The sequence below is a fragment of the Humulus lupulus genome, chromosome 7 (genome assembly GCF_963169125.1).
Source record: "Humulus lupulus chromosome 7, drHumLupu1.1, whole genome shotgun sequence".
NCBI classification, from domain to species: Eukaryota; Viridiplantae; Streptophyta; class Magnoliopsida; order Rosales; family Cannabaceae; genus Humulus; species Humulus lupulus.
In genome coordinates, this window is record NC_084799.1 from 8,942,840 (window position 1) to 8,962,312 (window position 19,473).

Genomic DNA, 19,473 nt, shown 5'->3' on the forward strand with positions numbered 1-19,473 from the left:
AAATTGGAAGAGCTGTACTTGAAGCCTTCAATTTCAAGCAAGATTAACTTGCTTGAAAAGTTATATGATTTTCGAATGAACCCTTCTTTTTCTTTAGATGATAACATTGACAAGTTTAATGAGATTATTGTAGGTTTGGCAAACATAAATCACAAAGTGGATGAGGAAAGCCAAGCCATCATATTGCTGAGATCACTTCCGATTGCATATCAAGAGGTCAAAGCTGCTATTAAATATGGAAGGGATGTAATTTCCTTGGAAGATGTTCTTGGTGCTCTAAAATCTAAGGATTTTGAGCTACAATTGGAAAAAGAGTCTAGGAAGGAAGAAGTGTATTTGGCCCGAGGAAGAACAACCAGGAAAAGCCCATCAAGAAATCATCATTCCCATTCAAGATCCAAGTCTCGGGGAAGGGATACTAGAAAATGCATTTTCTGTGGAAAGCCAGGACATATACAGAGATTTTGCTACAAATTTAAGGATCAACAAGGCCATTCCAAACTGCACCAAGAAATCAGAACACAAGTACAACAATCACAATAATGAGTTGAAATCTATCAAGAGAGATACGACTGCCATTGCTGAAAGAAGTGAAGAATACTCATCAGATGGAGAACTCTTTTCCATCTCAGAATCCTCATAAACCAGGGAGTGGATTCTAGATTCTGGATGCATTTATCACATGTGTCCAAATCAAGAGTCATTTTTTGATTATAAATCTATTGATGGTGGAAAAGTACTAATGAGAAATGATTTTTCATGCTGGGTTGTGGGCATCGACCAAGTGTCTGTCAAGCAATTCAATAGAGAGATCAAAATCTTATCCAATGTATAATCCTACGGTGTATTAGTCCATTTCTATTCTTTGATTCAATACTTTCTGTTGTACATTATTTATGAGCTATACATTGCTAGAATTTGTCTTATATATATATATATATTTGTTTATCTAACTAGTGATTTGTGATCTCGAGAGTACAAAATAAAACACCAAAATCAACTCAATTTTTACGAGAATAATTATGATGATGATTTTTTAATCAACTTTTGTTAAGATTTGTGCATTTATTGTAGTGCATTCGTACGTATATATACTAATAACAATAGAGAGTTAAATAATAAGTTTTGAGATTCAATATATATAAGAGAATAATACAAAGAAGACCAAAATCTCAAAACACAAACGAGAGAAAGTTCTTTCATATACATATATATATATATACTAGGTATAAAATACGTGCAATTCACTTTATATTTCGGTGAAGCAAAATATAGAACACGATGTCTCCATTTGGTGCCTTGTTATGTGCACGTACAAGGCACGTGCTATAGCATTATAAAATCATCATCATTATAAAATTATCATAATCAAATAAAAAATACTTAAATTATTAAAATATTCTTCTAATTTAAATAATAATTTTTACACAAAAATATGGGGAACTAAATTCATAAAATTAAAAATTAAAAAAAAGTCATAAAATAAGTTATTTTGAAAAAAGCCATAATTTTGTAAACTTGTTAAAAAAACCCAAGATGTAATTTGTCAAACAAAAATTACAAGCCCAAGCCCACATTCTATCTAAATCATATTTCAGATCCTAATAAAATAAAATTTCGGTTCTCAATCGTCATCCCCAATTCTAAAAGATTAATGATGACTTATAATTTGAGGCATTTTTTGTGTGTTTGAATACGTTTGGGTCTTTTTTTTTTATCTTTTGATTATAGTCTTCTCTGTATCAGTATTTCTCTGCAAACCAAATTGAGATATAAAAAATAGAATTTTTTGGATTGAAAATGGTGAAAAGTACTTTAGAATGGGTGACACAGGCTCTGGATGCTCCTTCTGTTGGAGCTGTTGTTTTTGGAGTTCATATTGGCGGTACTCCACCTTCTCAAATTTAGATTCTGTAAATTTTTTCCTATGTTTTTTCTTCCCGGTATTTGATCTTATTATATTTATTGTTTGTTTGTTTTTAAGTCATTATTTTTTGGAAGGTCTTCTGTTCGTGGTGATCCTTTTCTTGTTATCCTATAAAAGTTATAAACTTCCTAAACGACCTTTGACAGATAAGGTACTTGTTCTAAAAGTCAGATTCCTATTATATGCATCTATGTGTACAGATACATACATATATATATAATATTTATATAAGATAATATTTATGTATTTGTAATGTGTTACTCAATGCAATAGGTTGTGTACTCTTGAAAGGATGTGTACTTCTTTTTTGGGAATAGAAACAATTGTTCAGTTTGGATGACTTATCTAAATTTAACTTTTTTTTTAGCATATTCTGTTAAAGTCATACCAAATTTTGTTAAACCATACCAAAATCCGTTAAATACCAAATACCGTTAGATAGCCATTTATTTAATAGATAAGATATATATATTTATATATATATAAAGAGCTTTCTCCTTATTCAAATACCGAATACACTAAACTACACAATCAATCAAAACAACATCATTAAATTTATATATGATCTTATAATAACCTAGCTCTTATTGTTAAATTTCCTCTTCTTTCTCACAACACAAACTATGCATCAATTACTGGACCAGAACTGCTTCTGAAGGTTTAGCACAACATTCTTGTCCAAACGGAAAGCCCTAGCAAGAAGATAAGGATTGATGGGAGGCGTGGCTCCAAACACAGCATTAGCAATGGTGATGACTCCAGGGTTTTGGCTACTAAGACTGGCAAAAGCCACCGCCGGAGTCTTTCCGATGTTGAGCTGAAAATGAATCAACCCTTTTGGGAACACGAACACGTCACCCTTGTTCAGGATCTTCGTGAACAGAAGGTTCTTACCGTCAGCCTGGTTCGACGTCACGAACCCCACGTACAGCGTTCCCTCCACCACCACCAGTATCTCGGAGGCGCGTGGGTGAGTGTGAGGGGGGTTCTGGCCGTACGGAGCGTAGTCTATACGCACCAGTGAGATGCCGAGGGTGTTCAGCCCCGGGAAGGCGTCCACGTTGACGATGGTGACGTTCGATCCGACTGGGTTGGTGGTGTCTCCGGCCATGTTGAGCCCTGAGAAGAAGAAATCTTCTGGCTTCACTAGTTTTGGGTTTTTGCAGAATTTTCCATTCACGAACACTGTTCATCATCATCATCAACAACGATATTAGATTTGTTCTTTACTTATTTTTGGTGGTCTTTTGTAAACCAAAAAACAAAATCATTTATATATGTGATATCATATCTTATAGTTTATAGGAAATATACATATTATTTTAATGACATATTATATTGTTTTCCATTAAATCACCTGACCAATATTGTAACTTTTCTCAAAAAACGGAAAAAAGAACAAAAATTATTAGTGGAAAGAGATACAATTAATAGAGCTTAACTTTGTCCTCTAATAGAAGGTGTAAAGTGATTTAAAAGTAGAATTGTGTGCATTATAAAAATTATGAGGTTTTATCTCAAAACTAATTGATGATTAGTGGGTAATCCATGTTCTTATGTATTGTTGAATGTACTCACACATTTTCCATGTAAGATACAAGAAAGAATAATGTGTGTCTCTAGTTTTTAAAAATTAATGAATTATAATTACATCATTTATTTAAAAAAATAATAATATTGATTTAATTTCTTTAAAGTATATATACATAGTAAAATAAACATTGTATTAGAATATGAATATACATATTTTAATAAAAAGACTCCAAAATTCCACCCCCACTTACCAAACATGATCTATATTGATTTTTTATTTATTTATAAAAGTAACACTTTCAAAGGTCTTATTTCCTTAATTAATTAATTAATACCGAATTAGACATATTATTCGTTTCCTCATTTTTAAAACACACACAGGATAATAATAATAATAAGAAAATAAATGTCAGCAAATAATAAAATTAATTAATAATTACTTACAGGCCTTTTTTGGATCATCTATCGCCACACAGAAGTCCTGAAGAGGGCTTGGATCATAGGCAGAGACAATGGAGGCTGCCACAGCCAATGTGGCAACCACTAGTAAGTAATGGATGCCCTTCATTTTATTTTCTCTAATTACACAATTAATGTATATATATATAAAGAAAATAAAATGCTATCTATACTATATATGTAATTTTTGCTTTGGTTGAAGAATTATATATTTGATGAGAAACAATGCACCCGAAATCGTCTATTTATAGAGATATATATGGAGTAAGAACCCTTATAATATTAGCAGCCTATAGCCTAGCTAGGTAGGTAGTATTTATTACTATATTTCTATTAATTAATATAATGTGTAGCAGATAAGATAACGGCATTAATTAATGGTCATTTTTTTAATTAATTGATCAGTAGTTAATAACGTATCAAGGAAACATACCATTGTTTCTTGGGAAATCTACAAAAATGCACTAAAAGTTAAAAAAAAATCTGAAAAATACGGTACATTACAAAAATACGGAATTTTTGGATAAAAACACGGAATGGCAAAATTGTAAATACGGAGTGGCAAAATCATAAATAAAAGCTGTAAAATACAATTTCTTGTGATCAACGTTTACAAACTAGTAAATATATGTTACGAACTTGTAAATATCTGTTACGTGTTTGTAAATAATATTTACAAAATCAGTTATAGAATTGTAGATTTTTTTTTTTTTTTTGTAGATAAAACTTACAAACAAATTCGTAACTAAAATTTTTATTTTTGTAACAATAGTTTACAAGTCTAGTTTTACAACTAAGAAAGATATTTTTGTAACTAATATTTACAAAAATATTTTATAGTTAAGAAATCATAAACAAAATATACATAAAATTATTATACTTTTTCATATTGTTACAATATTGTACCAAAAAATTACATGAACCATCATATTTATGCTATACAACTTAAAAATATAAATTTAAGATATTTATTATTTATAAAACACTTTATTAAATATAGTGGTGAAATACAATATTTTTTTAAAAACAAGTTTTACATTTTTGTAACAACAATTTACAAAACTAATTTCACAACTAAAAAATTTATTTTTGTAACTCACATTTACATAAATATTTATAAATTTATTTAACATGATTATTACAAAACTAATTTTTTAACTTTAAATATATTTTTGTAACAAAACTTGAAATTTGGATTAGATTATAATTTTGGTTTAACATTGAGTATTGAGACTTGACTAAGTATAATTTAAAAAATATATATGTATAATATTTTTATAAAGAATAATAATATTGTGATTATCTTTAACTATATATTATAACATATAGTTATTAATATTAATTTTAATTAATAGCATATTGTAATTTGTATATATTTTTATTTATTTTTTGAATAATTGTATAAATATTAACTTTAATATTAATAAATATATTTATTTTAAATAAAAATAAATTAATCTACTTTAATGGTAACTATAATTATTATTACTTTTATTATTATATTAATTGATAGACTTAAATTCTTATTAAAAATTAAGACAAAAAAATAAAACAAAAGTAAATATATATATACACAAGTGGGTGGAAAGTGGAAAGAGCCGTATTTTTGTAATTTATTAAAGGAACCGTATAAAACAAATTTTTTTTTATATTAACGTAGGATATGTAATTATCCCTTGTTTCTTCAACCGCTACACACATACACATATATTTCTTTATATAGTTGCTCGTGCTTTGACTCTTGACTCTGATATATCATGAGTACTATTTGAACTAACATGCATGGAATTTCAATATTATTGATCTTTAATATTTTACTTTAGTATATATTTCTTTTAAGAGAGACTTTATCTCAATATATATAATTAAAAGAGAGAAGGGATGATATCTTATATTTTTTAATTAGTAGCCAAAGGGTATACTAAATCAATTTATGAAAGGTTTAAACAAGAACGACTATTATAAAAAAGAGATATATCCTCATAAAAAAGAGAACGACTATGAATGGTTTATGCACTTTTCACGTGCATTAAAAAAATTAGTCACGTGTGCAACAACATGTTTGAACTTAGGTTTTGGTACTGTAAATTATTCGAAATTTTCTAAAAATTTGTAAGATGCTCTAAATAGCTACAATATATACGATCATAAAAAAAATCGCGCTGAAAAATGTTCACCGGTTGAAAACACTAAGAACCTCACCAATAAAGTTTAAAGTGAAGCCCCTATAAAAAAATTCTCCAATATATTTATAAAAGTCATACTAGTTAGTTCATACATATATATATATATATATATAAATATATATATTTATAAAAGTCATACTAGTTAGTTCATACATGTGTATATATATATATAAAAGTCATACTAGTTAGTTCATTCATGTGTGTATATATATAAATAGTAACTTTCATAATGCAAATTTTAACAACATTGAAGAAAAACATTTTCTTTTCTTTATATTTTTCCATCTCTCTTAATTTCTTTCCCCTCTATCAAATATAGTGTTAGTATAAAGCGAAGAAAGAAATTGGCAAATTTATTTTAAGAATATATTTTAGAAGCTTTTTTCATTCCCATTTTCTTTCAAATAGAAATTAAAATTTAGAAAGTCGCCCTATTTCTTTTTTTTTTGTTCAGTTATTCTGATTAATCATTATATATTTTACTCACACTCACTTTTTCATATACACTCTCTCGATCGTTATTAATAATTTTGTTTCCTAGTCTCTCTTTTGATCGAATAACTTGTGTTGAAAATCCTTCACCAAATAAAGAGAGAAGTTGTTGATAAAGTTTGATTATACCATACATTTCTACCCTGTATTATTATAACTATTAACTAAATAATATATTAATTTCTGTAAATGACATTAATTATGCTCTTATTATTAAAGGTAATAATGGTAATAATGTAAATTAAAACTAAAACTACTTCTTTTTTAAATGCTGTTAACCTTAAAAAATGAAATAAAATTTTGTTCTTCCAGCAGTATTAAATGAAAGTTGAAAGGAAGAAAACAAATTAAAGTACTAACAAATTTCCATATATAATTTATCCAAATGAGATCAAACATATCACCACATATTAAATTGTCTCTGATATTTTTTTTTTTAAATTTAATTTTATGGGAGGAAAAATAAATTCCAATTTTTTTTGGATATATTATCAAATAAAAAATATACATTTTCTTTTTGCAAAAAAGAAAGTTAAGTTTAATATAATTTTTATAAATATATTCAAAAAGAAAATAATTAAATAGTTCATTTTAATATATTTTTTTTATATATATATTTACTTTTACTCTTCTTCTTCTTCTTCTTCTTATTATTATTATTATTTTAACTAAAATTCAAATTGTCAAAATATTCTATCACGAGAGAGAGGAAATGGCAAAGACAGCGAAGAAAAATAAAAAATGAGGAAGAGAGAATATTGTGAAGCTCTTTGGAAATGAGAGAGCTATAGAAGCTTAAAAATAGTCTTAATTATAATTATATCTCTTCTATATAATAAATTTCTAGATAACAAAAATTATTGGTTTTAACGGTTTTTTATTTTTTCCCGTTAACTTTAATGAAATATTTTTATATTTAACAGAATATTTTTATATTTAACGGTAGATTGTAAATATTGACTTAAACTTAAATAAATAAATAATTAAATAAATTAAAATATGATATTTTTGAGATATTTTACAATATGATTATTTAAAAATAATAAAACCATATATTTTATAACTCAAATAAATTTTAATTAAACTTAAACTTAATATTATATAAACATATAATATATAATCTTTTGTTGTAACTGCCAAATTCAAAACTAGAACAAACATAAACTTAAAAAAATTTAATTAAAATAGGATATGATTATTTAAATAATTAAATCATATTTATTTAAAAATAATAAAGACATACACATCAATTTTTTATAAATTTGTGTGATATTTTGTTTTTTTTTATCAATTTGAGCTCTTTTTCTTGATCGAATTCCCCAAATGACATTGTAATATATTAAAAACTAAAAATAATTGATGCATGCATACTACTGTCTACAGTATGACTGTTATCCCCGTTTCTCCCCAACATTACGGATCCGCATTCTGGGTCCATGGGCCAGCCTAAAGGGATTCAAGGCCTAGATCAGGCCCGATAGACGAATATGGAATGAGCTTTGGCATCCCGGAATAGAAGCCAGGATCATAACGGTGGCATGTTGCATATTCCCAGACCCTTCCTCCAGTGTCTCCTGGGACGCAATGAAGACATCATGGCTCCTAAGTCCAAAATTAGACTGGGACGACGATAAATGAACCCGGGTCCTGATAAACGAACCAGGACCCTGGTAAATGAAGAGGGATGTTAGTAAATGAACCTGGACCAGGTGACCAGGTTGAGCGTGATAAGTTGTCCCCGATACTGACATCACCCCGAGAAATGTGGAGTTGTGTCCCCATAACTAACCTGCAGAAGAGGTTACATAGGGAATGTAAGCCGTCAGTTCAGAACTGTACTGCCACTACTCTGACAGATCCTATCCCCCGGATCTCCCTCAAAGCCCACGCGACCCAGACTGAAGCAGCATTCTGTCGTTAGTCTTATAATGTGGTTACGCTTAGGCTGGCCCAATGGGCCCTGATTAATGGATTTTATATATTAAAATCCTTTGTATTAAGCCTCCATCAGAGGGCAAATAATGTTTATACCCTTATTGGGCACGGATTAGTCCGGCCAAAACCCAGTGCACTCAACTGCCTATAAATATGAACAGTGGTGCGTTGGGAATGGGATCCTCAATTTTTCTCTGGTAAGCATTGTTAGAGAATATATTTTTATACTCAATGGAAATATGGAAAAACCAAAATACAACTCTATGCAAAAAAATACAATAGACAAGGTAATTGATTAAATAAATATTACAACTCAATTGCTCAAAATACAAGTAACTAGAAAGATGTAGAAGAAGAAGATTACAAACTCAAAACAATAATAATACAAGTAAATAAGATCAACAAGATCAAAAGAATGAAGATAAAACCAATAAAAAGGGACAAACTCTCACACAACAAAAGTGTAGAGTAGTGGGGATCACCAACTTGAACAATGTTCAAAACCTTTGTTCAAAAGCTTATTTCCCCCTATTCATTAAGCACTAAGGGATCTCTCAAGGAAATAGCTCTCTGGAATTATCAAACCTTTATGGTGTATTTTCCAGCCAAGTGCTTTGTGGATGGAAAATGGTGTGTCTTACAAGTGATCATTAGGCTCCTATTTATAGAGTTTGAGGTACCCCTTTGAATTTCAAATTCCACAAACCCACATGGCTGTTACCAATGTTTAATTGGATGTTTATGAAACTAAAATAAAGATTTGAGAGTTATTTGAGATGTTAGAACCGTTCAATTTGGAAAAAATTGAAAAACCAAATAGGCTGTCAGCCTCACTGGCCACGCCCAGGACTTTTCAGTGGCTGCGGCCACTGGCTTCTGTACCCCAGGCCGCGGCCACTGGCCATTTTCAGCACAAAAATGTCATTTTTCCAAAACGTTCCAAAAAATCCAAAATCCTTTCCCACATGATTTTGTAACCTCCAAACACCTATTAGGAGTTAAAAACACGTCTCCAACATCCATATTTCATCATGACTTTGTGAAATCCAATCTCAAATGTGTAACATATAATATACACATTATTGGGTAATATTTGGGAGTTACAAATTTGTAACTGATTTTGTAACTACAAAATATGTCACATTTGGGCACACATATGTCTAATTTTTGTGACTCTCAATAATATGTTACAAGGTGTGACAAATCACATTTTGTCACATCATTTAATCTAACATTATATTATATGAAATAATATAACATTCCTCCACTAGATTAAATAAGGGAAATTTGATTTTTTATTCTTAATGAGATATACTAAATAAAAAAATGCTAGCATTTCTAATCATTTCAAAAAAATGCCAAAATTTTGACAATACCCAAAATACCCCTCTCATAATTTTTTCATCAACTTCCTCTTCTCTCTCCCTCTTTATCCCTCAACCCATTCCTCTCAACTCTCTCTCTAGAAAAAAATTCATAGGTAAGGTAAAATATAAGAGAACTCAATGTACTAGCAAGTATTCCTTACTTAGGACACTAAAATACTACATTTTGAACAGATCTGGGCATGATTTTTGAGTTTTTTTTGTGATTTTTTTCAAATCTGAAACTTTGAAATCTGCAGAAAATCGACGTAGTTCGATGGTGCTCGATGCCAGCTCGATGGGGCCTTCAAAATCAAGATTTTCATGAAAAAATCAATGTTGCTCGATGGTGGTTCGATGGAGGTTCGATGGTGGTTTGATGCGATTCTTGCAAGATACGTAATTTTTCACTCGGGTGTCCGTTTGGGGTGATTTTTTTTTTGATTTTGGGTATTTTTTTTCAAGATCTACACGTTTGAGATGTGTATATACACATTTGGGAAATGTAAATCTTCAAAAAAATGACAAATGCAAAACATACTTCATGTTCAAGATATGTTTTGGTATGTTTTCAAGTTCTAAACTTTGAAAATGTGTATGTGAATATCTAAAACGTGTAGATCTCAAAAAAAAAAATACCCAAAATAAAAAAAAATCATCACAAACGGACACGCGAGTGAAAAATTATGTGTCTTACAAGAATTGCATCGAACCACCATCGAGCAACCATCGAGTTGGGCATGATTTTTGAGTTATTTTTCAGATTTGAAACTCTGAAATATGTAGAAAATTGACTTTGCTCGATTTTTGCTCGATGGTGCTCGATACCAGCTCGATGGGGCCTTCAAAATCAATATTTTCATGAAAAAATCGAGATTTCTCGATGGTGGTTCGATGCAATTCTTGTAAGAGACATAATTTTTCACTCGGGTGTCCGTTTGTGATGATTTTTTTTTTATTTTGGGTATTTTTTTGAGATCTATACATTTTAGATGTTCACATACATATTTTCAAAGTTTAGAACTTGAAAACATACCAAAGCATATCTTGAACATGAGGTATGTTTTGCATTTGTCATTTTTTTCAAGATTTACATTTCCCAAGTGTGTATATACACATCTCAAACGTGTAGATCTTGAAAAAATACCCAAAAAAAATCACCCCAAATGGACACCCGATTGAAAAATTACGTATCTTGCAAGAATCGCATCGAACACCATCGAACCTCCAACGAACCACCATCGAGAAACATCGATTTTTTTCATGAAAATCTTGATTTTGAAGGCCCCATCGAGTTGGCATCGAGAACCATCGAACCACCATCGAACCACGTTGATTTTCTGCAGATTTTAAAGTTTCAGATCTGAAAAAAAATCGCAATAAAAACCCAAAAATCATGCCCAGATCTGTTCGAAATGTAGTATTTTAGTGTCCTAAGTGAGGAATACTTGCCATTACATTGATTTCTATGATATTTTATCTTACCCATGAATTTTTTTTCTAGAGAGGGAGTTGAGAGGAATGTGTTGAGGGAGAGAGAGGGAAGAGGGAAGAGGAAAGGATGAGAAAAATTATGAGAGGGGTATTTTGGGTATTGTCAAAAGAATTAGCATTTTTTTGAAATGATTTAAGTGCTTAGTATTTTTTTGATTTATAACCCCTCATTAAGCATAAAAAGTCAAATTTCCCTTAAATAATCACTTTTTGTAACACTTATTTAATCAATCAAACATTATATTAAAATATAATATTCCCCCACTTGATTAAATAATCAATCTCTATAGAAACATTTGCATTGGTGCATAAAGTAAAATGTCTTTCGACTTGAATTTTACCTTAGTGTAATTACCACAAAGTTTGTTGAAATTTTGGTTACCGAAGCATTGAACCACTATCCCTTGATAACAAACCGGTGATAACACACACACCTTTGCTATGTTCACTTAAGACCTCAATGTCTCGCTTTTGCACCGTTAATGGCCATGTGCACATTCAATTCATAGAATTTTCTTGAGAATGACTCCCAATTCTCATGAGGGGCGGCACCACCCCTAGGTCTATATAAGTAGAACTCTTACAGTATTTTGTTATCCTAAAATACTTGTCTTTTCAAGACTGAGTTCTATTAAAAAACATTTCGGTTTTAACCCTCATTTTGGTAACACATTAGTACTCATATCTCAGATGGGACAAAATTTGAGTACTACTACTATTCACTTGATTGACTTGTTATTACCTATTGAACTTAATACTAGTTTGGTTACTAGTATTAAGATAGGTTACCATCAACCGTGAATCTCTTTAGGGAGTCTAAGTCCCATCCCTTGAGATGTAGAAATGATTCCATTTGAATCATTTTTCTCATGTATGCATACTTAGACACTCTCATTGTTTTATTCAAATTTTTTTGCTAGCTATAACTTGATTAAAATAGTTACCCATTTAAAATAGTGATTTTGACCATAGTCAACACCCCCATTATTTTATAGTTTAATATCCAAGATAAACATTTTCCTTGAATATTAATTCTAGAAACCTCTTTGTTTCTAAAATTCTCCTTTATGTTTTAAATTGATTCCTTCTTGAATCAAAATATTACAAACAATGACTTTAGACACCAAACACGTCTAGATTTGTCCGTTCTATACACATAGCCAATGTGATTTAGAATGTGGAATTCTAAATCACCTATTTGATAGGATGACCAAATTATCAATTATTATGAACATAATAAATTGATTAATCTTTTGGAGCATCACCCCCACATTTCTCTCATAGTGATAATCACTTTTAAAAAGAAATGTCTTCATTTCTATTAAGTCCTTTATCTTCCAGGATAAATCTAGACTTATAATTCTCAAAGTTCATCATGAGTCCTTAAGCCACATGATAAACTCTCAATAGATCAAGATAAAAAACCTCAATGTTTATCTTGATTTATTTACTTGCTAAAGCAAGACACACTTCTTTGAAAGCAACTTTCACTTTAGTTTCTTTCTTTTATATATTTCACAAAATAAAATGTGAACACAAATGTAATGTGAGAATTTGTCAAACAAATAATCACAAATTTTCAATTTTAGTTGTCTAAATAATCTCAAAATCACTTAAACAACTTTTGTGTATTTCTTAAGAGTCTCTTTGAGATTCTTTTGAAAACATCAATTTGACATCCATTGATTTTCTCATCAAGATCAAAATGAAAATGTCAATTTTTTAAACACTTTAAATCAAAGACAATAAACCCTCATTGATATATTTTAACACTTTGATTTCTTATGTTTTTGTTTAAAATTATCTCCTCATTGAGATTAATTTAAACATATCACCATCTTTAACCAAAATGAATAAAGTTCTCTTTTATTCACCATTGGTGTAAAAATTCAAAATTGCTTCTCCAATTTTGAAATGTCTCCTCATTGAATATTTAATAATTATTGTCACTAAATAATTCTCAAATATATTTCATTTGACCACACTCTAGACTATAATTCTATTGAGTCAACATGTCATCCCAGAATTTTTGAATCCACTTTGATCTATTTTTCTTGCAATGGCAAGACACTTATCAAAAGATGTAACCCCCTTAGGTTCATCTTTTCTTATCTCATAATTGAGATGCTCAACACTTTAAATGAGAATTTTAATTTCCAAAAATAATACACTTTATTCACCAAATAAATGGTAACTTATTACATTCTAATGATATAGGATAAAACATACTGTCATCTCACAAATATTTGAAATATAATTTCACATAGTTGTCAACATGCATGACTAATATTATACTAATATGGCTCTTTATTAATATGAAAACATGAATTACAAATATTTATACATGTCATATAAAACTCTTATAGTTGTCATTCTAATAATTTTCCATTAACACAAAATAAGACAATTCTATGACATGCTAGCATATTACCCAATAATCTACTAGAATATTTACACATTGATCACATATAACAAAAACTCAAGATATTAAATTATCTTCTAATCTAACCACTATATTTGAAAAACAAAGAAGATTAGAAAACAATGAACCTCATTTATAAACTTTTCTTCTTCTCATTTCTATCACTATATGAAAACCATTAGATCTTGTAAGAAAACCAAAGTAGAACATTACCTTATCTTACCATCTTTTCAAAGTTGGATCCTCATATGATCTCCATGGTTTCTCCTTCCATTGAAAAGGAAGTTAAGCTTTTGATTGTTAGAGAATATATATATTTTTTGATCAAGAAAGAAAATTTATTGATCAACCAACAGATTACAAACAAAGGCCAGAGCAAAAGCTCCTCCAAAACAAGTTACAGATTATTAACAAAATCTAACATTTGTCTCTCTCTAGAAGACAACTTCCTAGTATTGGAATTAAGAACTCTGGTTTTGATAGAAAATCGGATCAATTGATCAATTTTGGTAACCGAATAACAGTAATTATCAAAATAACATTTGTTTCTATTGAACCAGATAAAATAAACAGCAGCTGCAAGAGCAGGAGAAACCACCTGGCCCAGCCAATCACTCCTACAACCAGCCAACCAAACATGCCAATCAATAAAATTCCCAGGCCAAATCGCATCTCCCAACCAGTCAATAGTCTGTCTGGTCTTCTCAGAGAAAATGCACTAAAAAAAGAGGTGCGAATGAGATTCATTCATCTGATAGAAAACAGGGCAGCTCAAGGAAGTAATATTCACATGAGAACTATGGAGTAAATCTCTAATGAGTAAGTGGTTATTAACAGCTTGCCACAGAACAAACCGGTGCTTAGGCACTGAAAATTTGCACCAAACTGTATGCCCATACTCATTCTTCACACCAGAAACAAAATGAGTATATAGTTTACCCAACCTGAGCTGACCATGCACTACAGCAGCTTCTAAATTTGTTCCAGAGAATATATTTTTATACTCAATGGAAATATGGAAAAACCAAAATACAACTCTATGCAAAAAATACAATAGACAAGGTAATTGATTAAATAAATATTACAACTCAATTGCTCAAAATACAAGTAACTAGAAAGATGTAGAAGAAGAAGATTACAAACTCAAAACAATAATAATACAAGTAAATAAGATCAACAAGATCAAAAGAATGAAGATAAAACTAATAAAAAGGGACAAACTCTCACACAACCAAAGTGTAGAGTAGCGGGGATCACCAACTTGAACAAGGTTCAAAACCTTTGTCCAAAAACTTATTTTCCCCTATTCTCTAAGCACTAAGGGATCTCTAAAGGAAATAACTCTCTAGAATTATCAAGCCTCTATGGTGTATTTTCCAGCCAAGTGCTTTGTGGTTGGAAAATGGTGTGTCTTACAAGTGAGCATTAGGCTCCTATCTATAGAGTTTGAGATACCCCTTTGAATTTTAAATTCCACCGACCCCCATGACTATTACCAATGTTTAATTGGATGTTTGTGGAATTAAAATGGAGATTTGGGAGTTATTTGGGATGTTAGAACCGTTCAATTTGGAAAAAAACTAAAAAACCAAATAGGTTGTCAGCCTCACTGGCCGCGTCCAGGACTTTTCAGTGGTCGCGGCCACTGGCTTTTGTCCCCCAAGCCGCGACCACAAGCCATTTTCAGCACAAAAATGTCATTTTTCCAAAATGTCCCAAATCCTTTCCCACATGATTTTGTAACCTCCAAACATCTATTGAGAGTTAAGAACATGTTTCCAACAGCCATATTTCATCATGGCTTTGTGAAATCCAATCTCAAATGCGTAACATATAATATACTCATTATTGGGTAATATTTGGGAGTTATAAATTTGTAACTGATTTTGTAACTCCAAAATATGTCACATTTGGGCACACACATATGTCTAATTTTTGTGACTCTCAATAATATGTTACAAGGTGTGACAAATCACATTTGTGTCACAAATCACATTTTGTCACATTATTTAATCTAACATCATATTATATGAAATAATATAACAAGCATACACTCTGCTCAAATTCAGAGAAACTTCATTACTTAAGCTCCTAAAAGCTCTAATATAATTGACTCGTGGACTAAGGCTCTTTAACGCCCCAACCATGTAAAATTCCTTGTGTGATAATCTATACTCTTTACTTTTTAAGCTCTCTTATCTTTTGTAATTCTAGTTTCCGAAAAACTCGGTAAACATTTTGGTGCTTTCATTGAGAGTTTGAGGAAATCTTTTTGAAAAAAGACATCAGATATCTCTAACAATGGTGAACACAAGGCACACCACTTTCGACCCTACTTACCAAGAACAAGGCAATGGAGAGCCACAGCCCAATCAACCTCTTCCTCAGAATCAACCTGAGGATGCACCTTATCAGATGCCCCAGCCTGACGAGTCACAGAACTATGAAGATGGGGCGAATTACGAGGAAGAGGAGGGAAATGAGGAGGAATACCATGATCATGAAGATGAGGATTCGGCGATCCCAGAAGAAGTAGACCACAACTAGGAGGACCCATAGGTGACAAAACTAAGGCAACAAGTCCTGGGCCAAGAGGCCAGGATAGCTGAACAAAAAGAAGCCACTCGCCAGATGCAAGGATCCCTCCTGGCCTTGCAAGCTTTCATTGCCGCCCAAGGGTTGGCGGCCAGACCTCCAGTTGTAACACCTCCAGGAACACGACCGCCTGCCCCACAGGCTTGGACTAACGTGCTCGAAAATGCGAGGTCGATCTGTAACGCCCCAACTCCAGGGACCGTTATGGTGTGCCTTGTAAACAATGCTAAACTCGCTAATCGAGTCATTTGGCCAAAATCGTGTAACTAAGTATGATTAGCGGTTTAGGGATTAAATTTTTTGGTTAAGATGTAACGTTTCACTAGAACATTTATTATATACATTGGGATCCCAAAAATATAATTTCAGAGTCTATTACAGAAAAACATTTACAACAGGTCGTTCTATGCGGCAAAACAGGGTTTAACCATAGTTCCACTTTAAACCTTGGCCGTGGCGGACGAGCAGCTGCATATGTACACGTCATCACCTAAGCTCTCCAACTCAAGGATGGTCCAGCTTCCTCTTGCCTTTACCTGCACCATATAGCACCCATGAGCCAAGGCCCAGCAAGAAAACACAATTAAGCATGATATAATATCAACAATGATCATAATAATCATCCAGGACTATCAGTCCAAAATAGATAGGTGACAGTAGCAAAAGTCACAAGAGTGGATATAACTCCTTCTTGCCATGTGACGATAGGGTCACCAGGGCTTAACTGATATGAGAACCTTTCATAAGTTTGAACAGGGTAGGTGTATGGTGAATAGTCACCAACATAACCTTTCCCCATGACCATAGAGTCATAACCTTGGAACAACGTTCCCTAGCCATGTGACAAACAGTCACCGGGGCCATATGCCCTGGCTCTGAATGACTGGTCTTAGACCAGACAAGCGCTTATAAGTTCATCGACCTTAGGGTCGGTCTAGCGTTAATACCCCATATGAGTCATTCTTGTTGATATCGATTAGATCTAATCTTCATTTGGCTCGACGTTCATGACGCTATGCCATTTCTGACTCTTAGGCCAGTGAAACACGACCAGTGCTCAACCCGTTGTGAGCTTAACTAATAAGTCACAGCCTTACAGACGGATCTAACACCATTGCCGATTCTGACTAATAAGTCAGTGCCATACACAAGTAAGCCATGCCACCAAACACATATCACATGTCCAATATCCATAAACAAGGTATTCAGCATGCTTACTTAATAGGTACTAATGCAATTAGGACTATGCACAAACACAGAGGCTCAAGCTCTGAATGATATCATATTCAGTATACAAAGCATGTTCTAATCACATGTTTCTCGTGCATCACAGGCTTAACACTTAACAGTCCAACATGCACCAATAATATCCATGCATGTCGTATTTAATAATCAACCAACATGCATCAAGAATAGCCATGCATGTCATATAAACACAGGGTGCAGTTTTCTTACCTCAGATTCGAGCTAGAATGATTTAAAGAACGATCAACTTTAATCCTTTAGCGATCACCTAGTCATAACCAAATATAGGATATCATCAATGAAAATGATCAATATAAATTCCCAAACCAAAACCTAACCTCCGAGACATCAAACACAACTCAACCGGGTAATAGGTTCGACCCCGAGGCCTAAGGCTTGAATCCCCAAGCTAAAAACACATTTCTGGCCAAAATAACACTAAGGGCCGCGACCCTCCCTAGCTGCGCTGTGCCCCTCAAACAGAGGCGGCCCTCTCTGCCAGACACCATGGGCCGCGGCGCACCACAGCCATGTCGCGGCTCATTACCCTGGTCAGCCAAAAATTCAACACACACCAGCTCGACTTCCCCTGCATTCTCCCTTGGAACCAAACCTTCAAACCAGCTCCAAACCTCCTACAAACACTCAATTCAACCTCTAAACATCACCTATATCAAACCCTCATCAAAACCCAAGTCAAACATCAACCCAACTCCCATTAATTCCAACTAACCACCAAGAAACCATAAACTGAAATCTTAAACTAAAACAGAGTAAAAACCATAAACTTATGGCTGAACTCACCTTAAACTTGATTTTGAATCCCCTTTAATGGCTGAATCAAGTTCCTAAGCTCCCACCTTTGATCTCCTAGCTTGATACCTCAATTTGGGCTCTCAAAATTCAAAGAAAGATGAAGGAGAAAACTTGTACGGGAGAGAAAGGAGAAGATGAGGATGAGGCTCTGTTTTTAACCATTCCACAGCCTTCTAAAACTCAAAGGCTTATAAAAATCCTTAAGGTCACAAGACCATAATGCCCCTAGGCCAATTAAATCCTTCTAAAGACTTCCGAGGGTAAAACCATCCTTTCCCGCCTATCTCGTTAATTATAATTAACACTCTCCAATTCCCATTATCCACAACATTCTCAAATGTCAATAAATCATATCCCATTACCCTTTAATTCCCGGTAATGTTCTAATCATCAAAATGACCCCGAGACTCACCCCGAGCCCCGAACTTAAGCCCGTTATGACTAGACCGAACACTTACATCACATGATCGTCTCATGCCGAATAGATCGAACCAATCCACCTTCTAATGTGGCTACATTAATTAATCACAACCATGCACCCAAAATACACAATTACGCCCACAGCGGCCAAATGACCAAATTACCCTTGTAATAATAAATACTCCCGTATGCATGCATTTACCACCATATAATAACACAATTCACATGAACATGCATATGATCATTAAATAGCATCATAATTCAATTATGGCCCTCCTGGCCTCCTAATCAAGGTCCTAACCCTTATTAGGAAATTCGGGGCATTACACGATCCTTCCTCCGGGACAAGATCCTGAACATGGCCCACCTAACCCGGCTTAAGAGAAAGGGAAGGCCAAAGCGGCCGAACCTGAGGGAAAAGCAAACCCCTGGAGGAAAACTCCTCCCGTTCAGAAAACAGGAGCCAATCCCAGCCGCTCCCTAGGAGAGAGCAGGTGCGTCCTGTCCCAGGACGGGATCACCTGATCAATTTGCAAGGGACGCACCCGCAAGGTACCAGGCCCTGAGCTGTCCCTAGGCAGACTG

At 32.6% G+C, this 19,473-nt stretch overlaps 1 protein-coding gene across 1 annotated transcript; it reads right to left on the reverse strand.

Moving 5' to 3' along the window:
- Positions 1 to 2,555: 2,555 nt before the first annotated feature.
- On the reverse strand, positions 2,556 to 4,028 carry LOC133789413 (germin-like protein subfamily 1 member 17). The gene is made up of 2 exons (XM_062227254.1): positions 3,905 to 4,028; positions 2,556 to 3,112 (listed from the first exon to the last, which is right to left on the reverse strand). Exons 1-2 carry the CDS (start codon positions 4,026 to 4,028, stop codon positions 2,556 to 2,558), a joined length of 681 nt encoding a protein of 226 aa, XP_062083238.1.
- Between the last annotated feature and the right edge of the window lie 15,445 nt (positions 4,029 to 19,473).